Source organism: Microcaecilia unicolor, chromosome 14 (assembly GCF_901765095.1).
Source record: "Microcaecilia unicolor chromosome 14, aMicUni1.1, whole genome shotgun sequence".
NCBI classification, from domain to species: Eukaryota; Metazoa; Chordata; class Amphibia; order Gymnophiona; family Siphonopidae; genus Microcaecilia; species Microcaecilia unicolor.
Window position 1 is genome coordinate 8,747,713 of NC_044044.1, and position 18,095 is coordinate 8,765,807.

At 40.7% G+C, this 18,095-nt stretch overlaps 1 protein-coding gene across 4 annotated transcripts in view; it reads left to right on the top strand.

The window, feature by feature from the left end:
• Window positions 1-18,095, top strand: part of MINK1 (misshapen like kinase 1) — a 302,641-nt gene that overhangs the window by 199,249 nt on the left and 85,297 nt on the right. For 3 of the 4 annotated variants that reach the window (XM_030186952.1, XM_030186954.1, XM_030186953.1), the window contains one exon: window positions 11,720-11,986. The exons of the other annotated variant lie outside the window; for it this stretch is intronic. In XM_030186952.1, the coding sequence (XP_030042812.1) occupies window positions 11,720-11,986 (267 nt within the window). The remainder of the gene's footprint in view (window positions 1-11,719; window positions 11,987-18,095) is intronic. 4 annotated transcript variants of the gene reach the window in all.

Consider the following 18,095-nt stretch of genomic DNA (forward strand, 5'->3'; position numbering starts at 1 on the left):
AGCTACGTCATGCAAGGTTCCACGTTAGGAGTTACGGACCAAGAAAGGGATCTGGGTGTCGTCGTCGATAATACACTGAAACCTTCTGCTCAGTGTGCTGCTGCGGCTCGGAAAGCGAATAGAATGTTGGGTATTATTAGGAAAGGTATGGCGAACAGATGTGAGGATGTTATAATGCCGTTGTATCGCTCCATGGTGCGACGGCACCTTGAGTATTGTGTTCAATTCTGGTCGCCGCATCTCAAGAAACATATAGTAGAATTGGAAAAGGTGCAGCGAAGGGCGACTAAAATGATAGCGGGGATGGGATGACTTCCCTATGAAGAAAGACTAAGGAGGCTAGGGCTTTTCAGCTTGGAGAAGAGACGGCTGAGGGGAGACATGATAGAGATATCTCTATATATAAAAGGCACCACCAACGTTCTAAATGAAGCCTCCAGCCGGAAGTGTGAAGGGGGAGAGATATCCGGTTTCCCCGTGAGTGTCTGCCGCGCCCTCGCTGTCTCTGTAACACAAACAGTGAAGGAAAACACAGCAAAGCACAAAATCAAATCGCTCTCTCTCTGTAACAGTGAAGGTCTCAGATGGTACTTCCAGTAAGACCTTCTGGCTTGAGCACAGATTGCGTTTGAGTGTAGGGCACTAATTGCTGGGCCAGACATTTAGAGGCATTGTCATAAATAGCTGTAAATGTCGTGCACAGAATCTTGAATTCTGATCTGGTTTGTATATGTAGCCAGTACAGCAAATCCAGTAGTTTTATTTATTTATTTGTATCATTTGTATCCCACATTTTCCCACCAATTTGCAGGCTCAATGTGGCCTACGTTTGTCGTGATGGTGGTTGCCATTTTCGGGTAACAGATTTATACATTGTGCTGCATTAAGGTGCATACATACATAGTACCAGAGATGGAACATAACATACATAGAACAGTTCATGGTATATATATAATACCATGTGCATACATACATGATAAAGAAGAATACATTATGGTATTGCATGAGGTTCCTGAGTGGTAATTGGATTATAACATACATTAGGTCGTCGACTATGTTGACGTTCTGAAGCCCAGTACGGTACTGAGAAGATTAATCTAGCAGTCACATTCTGGGCCACCTGCAACCAGCATACTAAACATCTGGGCAAACCCACATTCAGAGCTTCACAATAATCCAAAATAGGAAGGACTGATAGCTGTACCACCAACCTAAATAGGTTTGCAGTTTGATAGGGCTTTAACCATTGAAGAGTTTTTAGTTTACAATATACAGGCCTGACTGTGCAAGACACTTGCAGCTCACCCTGAATGGCCTGATCCCATCTCCATACCATATCCCTCACCTCTGATGATACCGTATAGGCACCCAAGTAAAGAGAACGTAACGAGGGGGGCCCTGCCACCACTAAAAATTTCTGTATTTTACTTATTTATGACCAGTCCATTCATTGCTAACCATTAGATTCAGCTGCTTAGTAATCATTAATTCCTCCTTCCCAATGGAAAAGTAATTGTACATCATTTGCATAGATAAAGCCCATCAGACCCAATTATTTAATCAGGAAGCCTAATTGGCATAAAAAGATATTAAATAACAATGGGGACTGGCATGAGTCCTGGGGAACCTCCGATGACAGCTGAAAGCACTACAGGAACCATTCATTGCTATTTTTTACTTGTCTGTCATGTAAGAAAGAACTGATCCACTCCAAACTAAGCCAGTTACACCTATTTCTCTACAATGTAACAACAAAAGGGAGGGGTCCACCAAGTCAGTCAGGAGCTTGATCTAGTAAAATTATCACCCCTTACCTCTCCTGATCCAGACAGTAGCAGATGTCATCATGTAAGGCCACAAATACCGTCTCTATGCTATATTTCCATCTAAAACCTGCCTGTATATTCTCTAGGGCCCCTGTTTCATTTGCAAAATCCTGTAGTTTTAGAAGCACTACCCATTCCAGGACCTTAGTCAAAAATAGTAACTTCGTCAGTGGTCTGTAATTTTTGCACTCTGTTACACCTAGACCTGTGTTCTTTAATAGAGGAGTAATATTGGCATATTTTAACTTAATTGGGTTGTTCCCTTCCTTTATTGAACTGCACTCGATCTCTCTAAGTAATTCAAATGCCTCTTCTGGTAATGCTTTCCGTAAACTGGCATGGCACAGGTCCAGTAGACAATACGTAGTAGGTCTTACCCTATCTATCGCTTGTTTTAATTGCATCAGAGAAGGGACTGAAAAATTACTTAAAATTCTGAAGAGGGAGTATTCGGATCGTGGACTACCAGCCTCCTCTGGATACATATAGGTTAGGAGGTTCCACATAGCTCCCCCACTTTTGAAACAAAAAAAATCCATTAGCAACTTCTGTGAAATAGGACAAAGAAACTGTTTATTCCCATTCCCTTCTTTCAGGAGTCTTGTCACCTCTCCATACAATTCCTTGGGCTTATTGACTAAGCACTGAATCATAATGGAGTCAAGGGTTGTGAAGACTTATGCAATCAAGACTTTTTGGTTTCTTAGTCTGGCAGAGTTGGTTTAACAGGGATCTAGTGAGGCTGTGGCTTGGGACGCACTGTCTAAAGGGTGCCACTGATGTCACTACTTCAGCTGTCCCTCCGGGTCTTTGGCCCCAGTCAAAGAAGTTGCAATAATAATTGCCAGTAAAACTTTCAGGCCATTCGGTCATCAAGACCCTACTTGTTCCACCCCCTTTGACACATTCCAGGGCCTTTGCAAGCACGTGGGCTTGAAGACTCTGTGGCATTTTACAGCATATTTGATTGCTGCTACAGGTCTGGAGGAACAGCAGTGGTGGCAGCTGAAGCAGAAGGGAAGAGGTAGGCTTAACTTTGAGGGGAAATGCTTGATGGGGGAGGGTGATAATGCTGAATGGCTGGGAAGGGGTGGTGCTGGACCAGTGGTGGGGGAGAGGGGAGAAATGAGAGAAGGTGATGCTCAGGATGGGAGAGGGGGGAGCGAGGGGTTGACTCTGGACAGGTGGATGGTTGGAAAGAGAGAAGGGGTGATGCTGAATTGGTGGATGAGTGGGGAAATAGTCAGAAGGTAGAAATGGGCCATCTCTTGTAGAGTGGTCCTAAGAACACAATGTCGTTGCAGACAGGCTAAGCCAAAAACTAGACCACCACAGTAATGAACCTCACTCCTAAGCTAGAATATGTGAAATATGATTCAGTTTCTCAAATTTACTACTAAAACTTGCTGCAGTACTTGAATTGTGCCAAAGAGAGCTTCCTTCAGCAGTTCATAAGATGTTACATGTATAGGCAACATCCTGGTTTGCTTGAAAATTCCTTTAATCAAGCCTGTGGCATCCAAAATAATGGATATCAAAAACTTGTGGATGCACTCTTGCTATACAATCTGTGGACAATTGCACAATCTTGATATATGCCGGATATTTTATAAAGTAGCCTCAATAGCCCAGGGAACCATTAATTAGGACTCCACTGAATTGGCCTGTATCATGGGCTCCTCCTACTTTCCGAAAAAACATCCACAAGTAACAAAAAACTCCCTACTCAAGGGAGAAAAAGATCTTGTGAACAAAAAAACGGATAGAGGGGTATTTTAGTAATTTAATGCAAATATCAATATAACTATGAGTGCATTACACCACAGAGAGTAATAAATGGAAGTAAAGAAAATATGTATATAGTCACTTCATAATCCTCTTAAAAATGTATACTGAAACGATATTCAAAAGAGAACCACCATTCATTAAATTGCTACTTGATTAGAATCTTTTTCAATGTTGAAATAAACCACTTATCTAGAAGCCTGGGGTCCCTTGCTGTCGAGAAAATTAAGAAGACATTACGGCTGAGTATATTAACCGCTGTAGTAGTACCCACGCATACAAATTTCACTTCACAACCGGAACTATATGTGACTGAAAGACATGAACTAGGGCTGGAAACCGTTCATAATTGCTCTTGGTGGATTTGGCTACTCGAATTTTGAATTTTGAAGTGATAACATTTCCAGGCTTCTAGATAAGTGGTTTATTTCAACATTGAAAAAGATTCTAATCAAGTAGCAATTTAATGAGTGGTGGTTCTCTTTTGAATATCGTTTCAGTATACATTTTTAAGAGGATTATGAAGTGACTATATACATATTTTCTTTACTTCCATTTATTACTCTCTGTGGTGTAATGCACTCATAGTTATATTGATATTTGCATTAAATTACTAAAATACCCCTCTATCCGTTTTTTTGTTCACAAGATCTTTTTCTCCCTTGAGTAGGGAGTTTTTTGTTACTTGTGGATGTTTTTTCGGAAAGTAGGAGGAGCCCATGATACAGGCCAATTCAGTGGAGTCCTAATTAATGGTTCCCTGGGCTATTGAGGCTACTTTATAAAATATCCGGCATATATCAAGATTGTGCAATTGTCCACAGATTGTATAGAAAGAGTGCATCCACAAGTTTTTGATATATGTTAGTGCACTCTAGACAATTTGAGATATTTTGATTTTTGAATTTATCCAAAATAATGGGAAATTTTTGCTGTAGCCTTCTGCCACATTTTCTTGGTCTCGGACCACATTTCTTTGTACTTGAGGATCTTTTCTCTTTCTACACGATTCACAGAGAAATCACTTGGGACTGACATCTCTGTGATCAATGCTGTTCTGTTATTTTTCTCTTTTACCGAGGAAGGTAAGTTGGCAACAGTTCTGAACGGGAAGTTCTGCTGCCCTGAGGCAATCAGAAGTAACATTAGTTCAGATGTCTTCTCCATGCTTTAAGGAATAGTTGTTATCTTTTTATACCCCTAGTATTGAAATCCTTGGTAAAACTCAAAGGGGAGCAGGGGACTACAATAAGCTGTTTGGCACGGTCAGATTTGGTTTGCAGTTTTCCGTGAAGTCAATTAAGTTGGCATCTTCCTCCAGCTTAATTGGAAAAAAAACAGAGGTAATTGCTTCTTCCCAGCATCTAGTCCTTCATTTTGGCCTGTGTATTGTAGGGGATGTAATTCAATCATAGCTTTTCAGATGTATCTCAAAAATCTGACCTCTAGAATCCACTAAACCTTATTGTTGAAATGGGTAAGGTTTGCCATCTGGTTTGAAGGCAGGGTCTTAGACCTCTCTTCCTTTTCCACCCCAAAACGTCTTGAATACATTTTACATTTCTCAGAGGCCAGAGTCAAAATCAACTCTACTACAGTTCACATTAGTGCAACTGACGCATACCATCACCATGTAGAAGTTAATCCTGTTTCTGTACAGCCTTTGCTTATTGGATTCATAAACATTTACATGACATTACAAAGCATTTCTATACTGCTGAATCCACCAGGTTCTTAACAGTTTACAATATTTAAAAAAAACAACAACCATGCTGCAGTGATTTTTGCTGTTTAAATTTGGGTTGAAGTGGGGAGGAGGTGCTAATTGAAAATGGTAAGATATTTCTGGCTTGTAATAGTTTTCTGCTCTTGAGGGTCTCTGCCCCACCTTTGTTGATGTTTCCTTGTTGCTTTGTTATATTGATCGGTATTGTATTCATGTTTGTCTGTTGTCTTAGACACAGCAAAACACAGAAGAACAGCAGCCCTCACAGTCGCAAAGATGTGTCCTACACAGCTGAGGTGACAAAAGAGTAGAACTAGATGATGCCCAAAATAAAAGAAGTTTATTTGAGCATCCAAAGACTCAGGAGTCTTCAGTAAGATGACTCTAAAACTGCTGGCTATTCAAATAAACACCAATTACGGCACCTTATCAAGAATAAAATGAATAAAATCTCTAGCTCAAAGCAATAAAATTGTTTCAGTAAAAAAAAAAATAATAATAAAAAAATACAAAACAAGACTATCATTTGGGAAGATTAGATCAAAACCAAAACTGCCTTTTAAGAAATTTAGATTAATTAAATTTCTTGAAAAGATAGGTCTTTACATTTTTTTTTAAATAAAGGGATAGCTGAGGGACAAAATGAAGATAAAAATCACTCCAAAGCTTAGATGCTTGAACTGCAAGAAGTCTGTCAAATAGTTTAAATCTCTTCACTCCCTTAATAGATGGACAAGCAAAAAAATGAATTTTAACAAGATCTTCTGTCCCTAATTTGGGGAGTAAATTCTAAATGATCTAATACATAAGATAGACATTCACCATTTAAAATCTTGTAAAACAGACAAAAGAATTTAAAGATGGTCCTTGCCTCTATAGATAACCAAAGCAGTTCAATAAAGTATACAGAGATTTTATCCTCCTCCTGCAACAAAAATATTAATCTTATTGCAGTGTTCTGGATTGTTTGCAACCGTTGAGTGACATGTCTAGGCGCACCTAAATAGATGAGATTACAGTAGTCCGCCTTAAATAAAAGCAGTGCCTGTACCAACAGTCTGAATTGGTCAAATTCAAAAAATGTTCTCATACATCTTAAACTCATCAAAAGGCAAAAGGCACTCTTAGTTAAGGTATTAAGGGGTCGTTGTACCAAGGTGCAGGAAAAAGGGCCTTGCGCTAGCAGCGGGGGCCGTTTTTTCCACAGCCATTAAAAGCACCCCCACCCCACCCCCAAACAAATGGCCACGTGGTGAGATAACTCTTATCGCATGGCCAGGCGGTGGGGAGCCCTTACTGCCATCCATTGAGGTGGTAAGCACATGGTGATGTCCGATAACTGCCAGGTTATCGCCACACAAGCCATTTCCAGCGGTTTTCTTTTTTCCCCCCAGAAATGGGGCACGCTTGGGGTGGGACTACAGCTCTATAAAAGGGCCCCTAAGTTGATATTCAAGGGATACATTTTGATCAACATAAACCCCCAATATTTTAATTACAGGGCATAATATATATCTAGTTTGATCCACCATTATATGGTCCACTAATGGGTCAGAAGTAAAAACTTAGTTTTATCAGTGTTTAACTTCAATCGATAACATACCATCCAAGAGCTAATCAGAGTTAAACATTTTTGAACAATTGATGATGATGTAGAAATTATAAACGACTGTACTGGATTCAGCACTGTAATATCAGCATAAGTATAAATTGTATAGCCTTCTCTAGTTATCTCCAAACCGAAAGAATGAAGCCGCCAACCGCATAGGAGCCAACTTTTCAAAATTATTGGGGGTGCTAAGCCCAATGGAAATCACCCCTCCCTGGATCCATACAAGGACTTTTCTCAATATTGGGAGTGCTCAAGCACCCACAGAGTCGGCTCCTATGACCAACCATGTGATTTGACTTTTAGCATAGTTGTAGCCCAGATTGAAAACTCTCTTTGAGCTTCTGAACTCCTGTGATTTTCAAGTACCTGAGCTGGAAGTTTGCTACTTTTTGGAGATGGTAACCTCACTTATAGAGTTACTTAGTTTACACTAGCACTTATTTTAGTAGGTTGGTGCTTGCAAGCATCATCATAAATGTTTGTCTACATTTGACTTCCACCTTAATCAGTCGATCATCTACAAACATTTGTCTTCTAGGCCACATAACCCAGAGAGGCGAAGTTGCTCCCTGTACTTTGGACTGAAATAAAGAACAGTTGTTTTAGAAATCAGCCTAAACTATTTTTTTTTCTCTTTTGACTTCAGTACAGTGGGTAGTAGACTATATTTCCTGTTACTCTGAGGCTGCTCTGAACTTCTACTTCCTTTGAGGAAATTTAGAAAGCTGTGACATGGAGTTCAGTTTACTGATTCACATCACTTATTGTCTAGACATAGCCACCTGTTAGAGTCTTAGGTATGGACTGGCCATCTTCCATGACCTTTTTGAGGGATAAAGCCCAGCTCCCTCTGTTGGGCCTATTTTTCAGATTTTGGGTTGTTTTCTCTGCTGATTGTGCTGTTAAAGAGAGAGAATCATTAACCAAAAGCTGTCTTCAGCAAAGGAAGAGAAGGACCTGGCAATTTTCAAGTCCATCTGTCGAAGACAGCCTTTGATTAATGAGTCTTAATTGTATGATAGGTGAACTGGTTCTCTTCAATGAAATCGAATGTTGTTTAATGTGATATGTGTTCTATGGACAGCAGTTCATTGGTCATACAAACTTTCCCTCCTCTTTCCTTTAGACATTTTTTTCTGCATTCTTGTTTAATCAGGAACTGAACTGTCATAATGCAGCAAGCCCTAAATATGCACCCTAAAGAATCTTTACCAGAAAGATCTGGAAAGTTTGTTTCACTCAATGCCGTATGTGTCACATGATCCACCTGTGTGATTGGTGAACTGATGTTTGCAAATAATACCTGTTACAGGGAAACGGCTTTGCTTTCCATATATTATTGATCTCTAAATACCTCAGTGGCACCATCCCTTACATTTCTCTTCCTTACAACATTCATTTCTAGATACCACAGTTGCCTACCCTCTTATATATTATACTAATTTCTGTTAGGTTTTCCAACTGATTCCGTTCAAGGCTGCTCTAGGTCTGGCTTTTGCCTTATTGATTTTTATATTGCCTTTATATGCTTTTATGTAGTTTTCATGTTTTATTTCTGTTGTACTCCTTCTAGAGAAGACTGACCGTTGGATCATTTGAATTGTAGTTCTATTGTCATGAATAACATTGCTTTTTATGGACTTGTTTAATTTTTTAAGGAAAGACGGGACTAAACCATAGTTGCAGTGGGGCAGTGGATAAGGTTGACATGGATCAGGTGGCAACCTACAGAAAATATCAGCAGTCTTCCTCATCAGCTGGACAGGATGAGTGGGCATAGGAGATGGTGGCTTGTTCAAGATGGTCCCACATGAGTGGTTGACCTCCTGTTCATACTGTAGTTCTCCACCAGCTAAAATGAGGAGGGGGTCCCAGAGTGCTGTGTAAGTGTAAGCAACCAGTCCATGTACAGGCAGCTGTGCTCCCTGAGAGGTTTTTAGCATATATTCACAAATTTTATATTTGCATAACTTTGACTTAAAACCTGGCTAATCTGCATATTATGTTTGTTTGTTTGTTTGTTAGGGTTTATTAACCGCCTTAAAGAGTCACGCAAGGTGGTGTACAGTATTTACAATTTAACATAAAACAGTTTTCTTAACAGTATAATAATAGTAAAATGACCAGGTGTAAACATAAATACAATCAATGAGGTAAACTTGAAAACGGTAAACTGAAACCTAATAATGGGCCTAACATAAAACGGGATCAAAAATATACATATTTATCAGCACTGACATTCAAATAACAGACATATACTACAATGTCAGCAAAATACTAATGAAATATCTAACGAGCACACTTTAGAATATTCAAATAACATTGCTATGATACTAATGCTTTTCTACAATACAGCTTACCATATAGTTGAGGGGCCAAGTGCAGGTATTTAGATGGGGACGATGGGTGGTACAGAGTCAGTTGGGATAAATAGATGGGTGGCTAAACTCAAGGCAAGATCTTTGTACAGTTTAGATCAGTTCCTTTTATCCTATATCTTGTTTATCTTGAAACCCAGAGAGCAACCAAAGAGAGGGTCCAAAAGTACACAGTCAAGCAGCACAAAAAAAAGCACAAAAGGGCCCTTAGAACTGGAACAATGGTACAATTTTTAATAAAAAAGGACCCGACACAGGCTGTGTTTCAGCACTCAACCGCGCTTGCCTCAGGGGTCGAACTGCAATAAGTCTTTGCAGGTTTTAAAGCCGACTGTACCAAAATCCTTACAATCGCTGTCACCAGTTTTTCTAGAAGACCGGTGACGGCGATTGGAAGGATTTTGGTACAGTTGGCTTTAAAACCTGCAAAGGCTTATTCCAGTTCGACTCCTGAGGCAGGCGTGGTTGAGCGCTGAAACACGGGCCATGTCGGGTCCTTTTTTTTTTTTTTTTATTCAGGATTGTACCATTGTTCCAGTTCTTGGGGCCCTTTTGTGCTTTTTTTGTGTATCTTGAAACCCAGACATAATTGCATCTCTCAAGGACTGGAGCTGCCTGTTCCCAACTTTGATTTGTTTCATTGCTCCTGCATTGTTTGTTTATTTTGTGTAAACATTATTTGATGCTGTCTTTAAGTCTATTTTTCTTTAAATACATACATGAAGAGTTTGATTTCCAAATATAGATTTCTGTTGCTTGCTGTCCATGCCTGTGAAATAATTGGTTTTAGAAAAATATAATGAAGCTCATGCCATATGGTTATAGCATGAGACTTTATCAGAGACTTTGAGAAAATATAAAATTTCAGTGAAGGGCTGTTTTATTATATAGCTAGAAAAACAGGCCCATTTCTGACACAAATGAAACGGGCGCTAGCAAGGTTTTCCTCGGAGTGTGCATGTTTGAGAGAGAGAGAAAGTGTGTGTGTGTGTGCATGTTTGAGAGAGAGAGTGTGTGTGCATGTTTGAGAGAGAGAGAGTGTGTGTGTGTGTGTGTGCATGTTTTGAGAGTGTGTGTGGGGCTCCAAGTTCCATGCCCCCTTCCCTCGGAGTTCCATGCCCCCCTTTCCTCGGAGTGTGTATATTTGAGATAGAGTGTGTATGTGAGAGAGAGAGAGACAGTGTGTGTGAGAAAGTGAAGCCTTCGTGCGCTCTGTAAGGCTCCATCTCCTCAACTGACGACACGTAGTTCCGGAACGTTGCAGGAATGCTTGAAGGCTTCACTTTCTCGGCTTCAGAATGTTGGAGGTGCGTTTTATTATATAGGATTATGGGCTTTGTATACCCTCAGATTGTTCATAATTTTGTGCTGGAGATTGCTGAGGCCTTTATTGGCAATCTGCTTTTGCTGGAGACTCCAGTATTTTAGGCAAAATGCAGAGAGCACAAAGACTTAAACCAGAGAAGACACCAGAAAATGTAAACAAGGTATTTTTGATCTAGATCATCATTTTGGGCCCAATATTCAAAAATAACCCCATCTCCTAATTTTATGCCCCTAACTTAGACGACTAAATTTGTGACTCATCTTCAGCCAAATTCCCCCCCCCCCCCCCCACTTTTTTTTTTTTTTTACAAAGCCGCACTAGCAGCTGCTGGTGTAGTAATGCCGACACAGCCCATTCAAAGTGAATGGGCTGTGTTGGCATTGCCACGCAGCAGCTGCTAAGGTGGCTTTGTAAAAGTGTGGGGGGGGGGGGGAGGTTAGTTTTCAGCCGAAAATGCATCTCAATTTATGATCTTAAAAGCTATGATTTTAAATTTAGGCCTGCCTTTTATTTTGCCTAAATGTATGAACCTAGTCCTGAAAATCGATGCTAAGCTCCTTTTGCTCCCTACCCTAAATTCCCCCCCCCCCCCCCCCCCCCCCCCCCCCCCCCCCACACACAAACACACAAACTTTTTATGCTATTAAATTTAGGAATTTAGTGAAATTTTGAGTGTGAATTTAGGCACTGAGCCCTAACTAATTTTCAGAGAGGCCAATTTAAGAGCATAATTGTGAAAGCTAAGAGTATAAATCCTTTGAATATTGGGCTTTTTTTGTTAATAGGAAAATAGGATCTCGGTCTTCTAGGGAAATGAAGTGTATTGTTAATTCAGATTTCTCTTGTGTGTTTCAACCAATTAACATCCCAACAGATTTTAAAAATAATTCAGAAAGAGATACTTTAAAGAAAGTAAGCAGAAATATTTATTTGGAAAACAAAAGAATTTAACTTTCATTTTTACATTGTTTGTGGGAAGAGAAGACTATTTTATTTCACTTTTTCCATTTACATTTTATTTTGTTACTTTTTAAATTTCAAATTGTGCACTGAACATTTCCACAGAGCCATGTAGCCCACCGCGTGCCGTTAAAACCATATGCAGCGCCAGTGCCAAGGTCACAGTCCATGCAGGAGCAACCAGCTAAGACCACACCCGTATTCCTGCTTCCCGAGGGTGCCCCATCACCAGCGCGAGGGGAAATGACCCGCCGTGGCTCGGACTTCACCTCCGAGAGCCCAGTCCTGCTGCCACCGCCACCACTGCCCCGTCCCGGAAACAAAGATGAGAGAGGACCCTGGGTCAAACCGGAGCCAGAGGTCCCACCCAAGGTAACAGAAAGGGGTTCTGCTGGTGGAGGGATCTGAGGATTTATTTCCCCTCAATGATGTGTAATTTCAGGGGTCTACAAAGGGTGTACTTCATTTTATTTATTACCATTTATATACTGCCCTTGTCCAGAGCGGTATATACTAATGGTAGAAGGATCTGAAGTTCCCCCTTGCTGCTGAGGTTCACAGAGATTTTACAGAGTGAACATTGTGGGTAGAGAGATCTGTGGTTCTTGACTTTGATGTATATAAGTGTGGTGCTGTTAATTGAGGGATTTGAAGCTTGACTCTGCCAGTGGTGCAGTTTTATATAAAAGCATGAATCATCGTGCTTTTTTAGCTCTGCTACCTGGCATTGCATTGATGATGCTTTGCTTAAAACATAGTTAAAATAGACCTTTGAGAATATCACAGTATATAGACCTTCTTTTCACAGATTGTTCCAGAACTCTTAGATTCTTTGTGAATACAGACAAGGGAATTGTAAGGTGGGGGGGAGTTCTGTAAGTGCCTAATGCTATGCCTTCTACTTGGCGTGGCTTTTAATTTCTGTCCTTTCTGTGAAGACAAGGTGAAGTCACTGTGTTACACTGAAGGTTAATACCCTCTGGTAACAAATCACATATTTCTAGAGCATTCTAGGAAAAATCCAAATCTTCCTCTGGATCTGCACAGCAGTTCACACAGCTGTGTGGCGTGCCTCAGTTTGTAGATTTCTGCTGCTATCAACAGATACATCATTTCTACTGAAGCAATCGGTATGCCTTATTTTCTGCCTGTTTAACTTTTTGTTAAGTTTTGAAGTTTTCTGTTTCTAATATACCTTTCAGTCACATTCCCCCTCTCCCCCTCCCCTTCCTTTTTCCCTTATGTTTTCTCTGGAAAATTTATCTTTTTTTAGTTCGTTGTCACTTTTTTTTTTTTTTTATGATGGCAGAAAGGTCCAGTGGCTTTGAGACATGCATATACTATAGACAAAAATTGTCCATAACCATCATAAGATTTGCTACAAGTGTCTGGGTAAATATTGTATGGGCAGCAGATTGTGGTGGGCCACTAGGGCCATGGCCTGACCAGTATTTAGACCAAAACAGCATCAGCAGCTGGAGGGCAGGGCAGCCTCCAACCAAAAATGTTCTGCTGCCCCTAAAATTCTGTAGTGTAAGTATAATCAACAGCCACTTGTTAAATAGTCCAGGTTCACCAAGCATGTGGCAAAGGCAGTGGTAGAGACCACAGAGCTGCATCAACTGCTGGAGATTCAGAAGTACGAGACCCTAAAGATAAACCTTGTACTTACAGTTAACACTGAGTATCAGGCTCTGAGCACTTAAGTTTCAAGCTGAGAAGAAATGGCATTGAAAACTTATCAGTATGGAGCAGGGATTACCAGTGTATGCTCTATTGCTCCCAAATGACTATGCACAAAGTAAAACTCTACCTCCAATTCAATATTTATTTTCCCAGGGTTGATGTACTACAAAGCGCATTTAGAAAAAAAAATACAGTGGTTTACAAAGTTTAGTACTCAGTAGACCGTTCCGATAGGGAAAAGAAATAGAATGGCAAGATAGAGGAGGGTAGGATAGAAAAGGGGGGGGGGGGGGGCAGGGCATGAAGATGTCCGATGCCAAGAAAGTATTGAAAATGGTCTGGTGGAAGGGGTTTTCAGTCTGATTGCCAAAGGTAAAGTGTTCCATTGTTTGGGGATGGTTTAACTGAAGGCTGTTTGATATGTAATATCAAGGTGTAATTGGGAAGCTAGAGGAAGGTGTAGGAGAACATTTTGTGATGATCATAGCATCTGTGAGAGTGTATAAGGAAATCCTCTACGATGACGAATCACAGAAGAAAAACGTAGAGGCTGAACAAAGACGATTCACCACTGGAGACTTGAATCCAACAGTCTTTATTGATATAAGTAAAAGAAGGACCCGACACGGGCCATGTTTCGGCATTTACAAGCGCCTACATCAGGGGTCAAATGATATACTCCGGATGAAAGCACGGAGCCACAGCTCTGCAGGAATGCGAAGCCGTCACCTTTCGAAACGTGTTAACACTAAAAATTCAAATGGATCAACATTTGCAACGACTGCGGGAACAGAACTGAACAAAACTTGCAAAAAAAAAATAAAAGAACTTTGACCCCTGATGTAGGTGCTTGTAAGCGCCGAAACACGGCCCGTGTCGGGGCCTTCTTTTACTTATATCAATAAAGACTGTTGGATTCAAGTCTCCAGTGGTGAATCGTCTTTGGTCAGCCTCTACTTTTTTCCACATTGTATAAGGAACCAGCAAATTAGAAGTGTAATCTGGAGCGAAAGGGAGATGACCTTTGTGGACCAAGGTAAGAAGTTTAAACTGGATACTTGCAGACATTAGATGCCGAAGTTCGGATATTAATAATGGAGAAATGTGATCGAAGCAGTGGGCATTGCTGAATAGTTTGACAGTGGTTGATTGTACTAGCTGTAGGTGCTTGGGAGATGAAAGTGATCATCCTGATTACAGTGCATTACAGTAATTCAGATGTGTAATGACTAAAGAGATCAACATTCAAATTGAGGACAAAGGAAGGAATGGTTTTATAGAGCAAACACTTTGTAATGCAAAGAAAGAAGCATATAATCTGACCTTCAGGGAGTGAGAATAGGTGAGTGGATTTGATCTGATCACAACCCAGTGTGGGTGCACTGGTTACTGCCCAGTGGGCGGCGGCATCCAAAAAAGCAAACAGGAATTATTAGGAAAGGGATGGTAAATAAAACCGAGAATACTATGTCTCTATCACTCCATGCTGCGACCTCACCTTGAGTATTGCATTCAGTTCTAGTCACCGTATCTCAAAAAAGATATAGTGGAATTAGAAAAGGTTCAAAGAAGAGTGACTGAAATGAAAAAGGGGATGGAACTGCTCTCATATGAGGAAAGGTTAAAGAGGTTAGAGCTTTTCAGATTGGAAAAGAGATGGGTGAGGGGAGATATGATTGAGTTCTACAAAATCCTGAGTGGTGTAGAACAAGTAGAAGTGAATCGATTTTTTACTCTTTCAAAAATTACAAAGACCGGGGTACAGTCAAGGAAGTTACATGGAAATAATTTTAAAACAAATAGGAGGAAATATTTATGCACTCAACAAATGGTTAAGCTCTGGAACTCTTTGCCGGAGAATGTAGTAACAGCAGTTAGTGTATTTGGCTTTAAAAAAGGTTTGGACAAGTTCCTAGAGGAATAATCCATAGTCTGCTATTGAGGCAGACATAGGGAAGCCTCTGCTTGCCCTGGGATTTGTAGCATGGAATGTTGCTACTGTTTGGGTTTTTGCCAGGCACTTGTGACCTAGATTGGCCACTGTTGGAAACAGGATACTGGGCTAGATGGGTCATTGGTCTGACTCTCTATGGTTATTTTTATGTTCTTATTTTCTTACATACTGATATTTCGGGCCTCAAATTTTGGCATATCGTCTGCCCTTCTTCCACTGGGAGGCCATTCAACAAATTCATCACCCTTTCTGTGACAAAGTATTTCATCAGGTTACTTCTGAGTCTGTCAGCTTTCACCTTCATCCTATGGCTTCTCGTTCCAGAGCTTCCTTTCAATTGAGAGACTTGCCTCCTATGCATTTATGCCGCTTAGGTATTTAAATGTCTCTATTGTATCTCCCATCTTCTGCCTTTCTTCTAAAGTTTTGTCCCCGTATGCTTTATGATGAAGACCGCTTATTTTAGTAGCTACCCTTGGAACAACACCATCTTGTATATATCTTTTTGAAGGTGCGGTTTCCAGAATTGTACACAGTATTCTAAATTAGTTCTCGCCAGAATATTATACAGGTGCATCATCTCCGCCTTTTTCCTACTGGCTATTCCTCTCCCTATGCACCCAAGTATCGTTGTAGCTTTCACCGTCACCTTTTCTACCTTTTTGGTCACCTTAAGATCATCACATGCGATTACACCCACATACCGCTCCTCTTTCATGTATAAAAGTTCTTCACCCCCTAAACGATACTGTTCCCTCGGTTTTTAGTAGTCCAAATGCATGATCTTGCATTTTTTAGCATTAAATCTTAGCCAAGCTAGAGGAATTTTCTAGAATTTGGCAGCTAAGTCCTTCCTTATGTTAGTCGCACCGTTAGGGGTGTCTACCCTATTGCAGATTTCAGCAGTATCACTTAACAAAAATGTTTAAAAGAACCAGCACTAGAACCGAACATTGCAGCACACCACTGGTAACATCCTTTTCCTCAGAATGAGCTCCATTTACCACTACCCTCTGTCATCTTCCACTCAACCAGTTCCCAACCCAGTCAGTCACTTTAGGGCCCACTCCACGGGCACGCAGTTTATTTGTTACTTATCTATGTGGAACTGTTTCAAATGCTTTTTCTAAAATCTAAGTACACTATATCTAGCGCTCTCTCTCGATACAACTCCCTGGTTTCTTAGGGATACTTTTAAAGTGGTTGTGATGGGTCATCTGGTCTGTCTTGTGAGAGATTGGAGGAAAAAAAGAGTCTCAGCTTGGCAGTTTAGCTCAGAAAATCAAAGTAGTAGAACATTAGGCAGGAAAGTTATGTCATGAGCTAAATTTGACCAAAGAAATGTATTTCGCAGAAGGGAATAGAGCAAGAAAGCCAAAGAGGTTAAATTAAAATATACATTTATTAAAATTTGCCTGTGTGGTCACTTTTTGCTAGTGGCAGGCTGCTTCAGGGGCAGCAACTGACAATTGAATCAGGGCCGGTGCTAGGGTTTCTGGCACCCTCCCTACCCATCTAGGAGCATGATTGCTATAGCTCCACCCCTACAGTAGTCACACCCACACCCCTTTTACCAGCCATGGCACATATAAACAGGCATCATTGAAAATATTACACCAGTATAGGAGAAGAAAAATTACTTGTGGGTTTTTTGTTTTCATTATAAATAATTTCTGTAAGCTGTTAAAGCTCCAGTATACCCAAAATGACACAAACCAAATTAGCATACAGTCCAGGAATTAGGAGAGCAGTCTTGCCAAATCTGAAAAACAATATGTTATCAAAATCTTAGAATCTAACAAACAGATCCCTATTCAGATACTTGGCCTGCTGTCACACATGCAGAACAGAGATGGCCCCTCTTCAAATTCTTCAAAAATTAATCTGAAATCCTAAGAAGTTAGACTCTGTGTGCAGCACAATACCAGAAAAACAGAAAGAAACACATTGCTATACATTGCAAAATAAGACAGCAGATGTAAATTCTCAGAGTGGACATACTCCAAACACTAAAATGAAAATAAAATGATTTTTTTCTACCTTTGTTGTCTGGTGACTTTGTTTTTCTGATCATGCTGGTCCCAGTATCTGATCCTGCTGCTGTCTATCTGTTCTCTTAACTCCATTTCCAGGGCTTCCTTTCCATTTATTTTTTTACTTTCCTCCTTCATTTCTTGCCCTACATCCATAAGTAAAAGCTGGGTCCTCCGCAGAGTTGACTGGATGAGGTATAGAGTGGGTCCAGCTTCTGCCTATTTTCTGCATCCATGTGCAGTTTTTCTCCTCTCTTCCTTTTCCCTCATCTCATCCAACCATATGCACCTCCTTCCTCTGTCTTCCCTCTCCTCCATCCATCTGCATCTTTTTTTTTTGCTCTCTTCCCTCTCCTCCATCCATGTCGAGCATTTTTCCTCTCTCCCTCCATCCACGTCCAGCATTTCTCCTCTCCTCCATTGATGTTCATCTCACTTTCTCTCTATTCCCTTCCCTCCATCCATGTCCAGCATTTCTCCTCTCTCCCCTTCCCTCCGTCCATGTGCATCTCCTTCCTCTGTCTTCCCTTCCCTCCGTCCATGTCCAGCATTTCTCCTGTCACCCCTCCCCTCCATCCATGTATATCCCCTTCCTTTGTCTTCTTTCCCCTCCATCCATGTACAGCATTTCTTCTTTCTCCCTTCCCCTCCATCCATGTGCATCTCCATTCTCTGTCTTTCCTTCCCTACATCCCTGTCCAACATTTCTCCTCTCGTCTCTGTCCTCCATCCATGTCCAGCAACTCTTCTCTCTCCCCTCCATCCATCCATGGTCAGCAACTCTCCTCTCTTACCTCCATCCACCCAT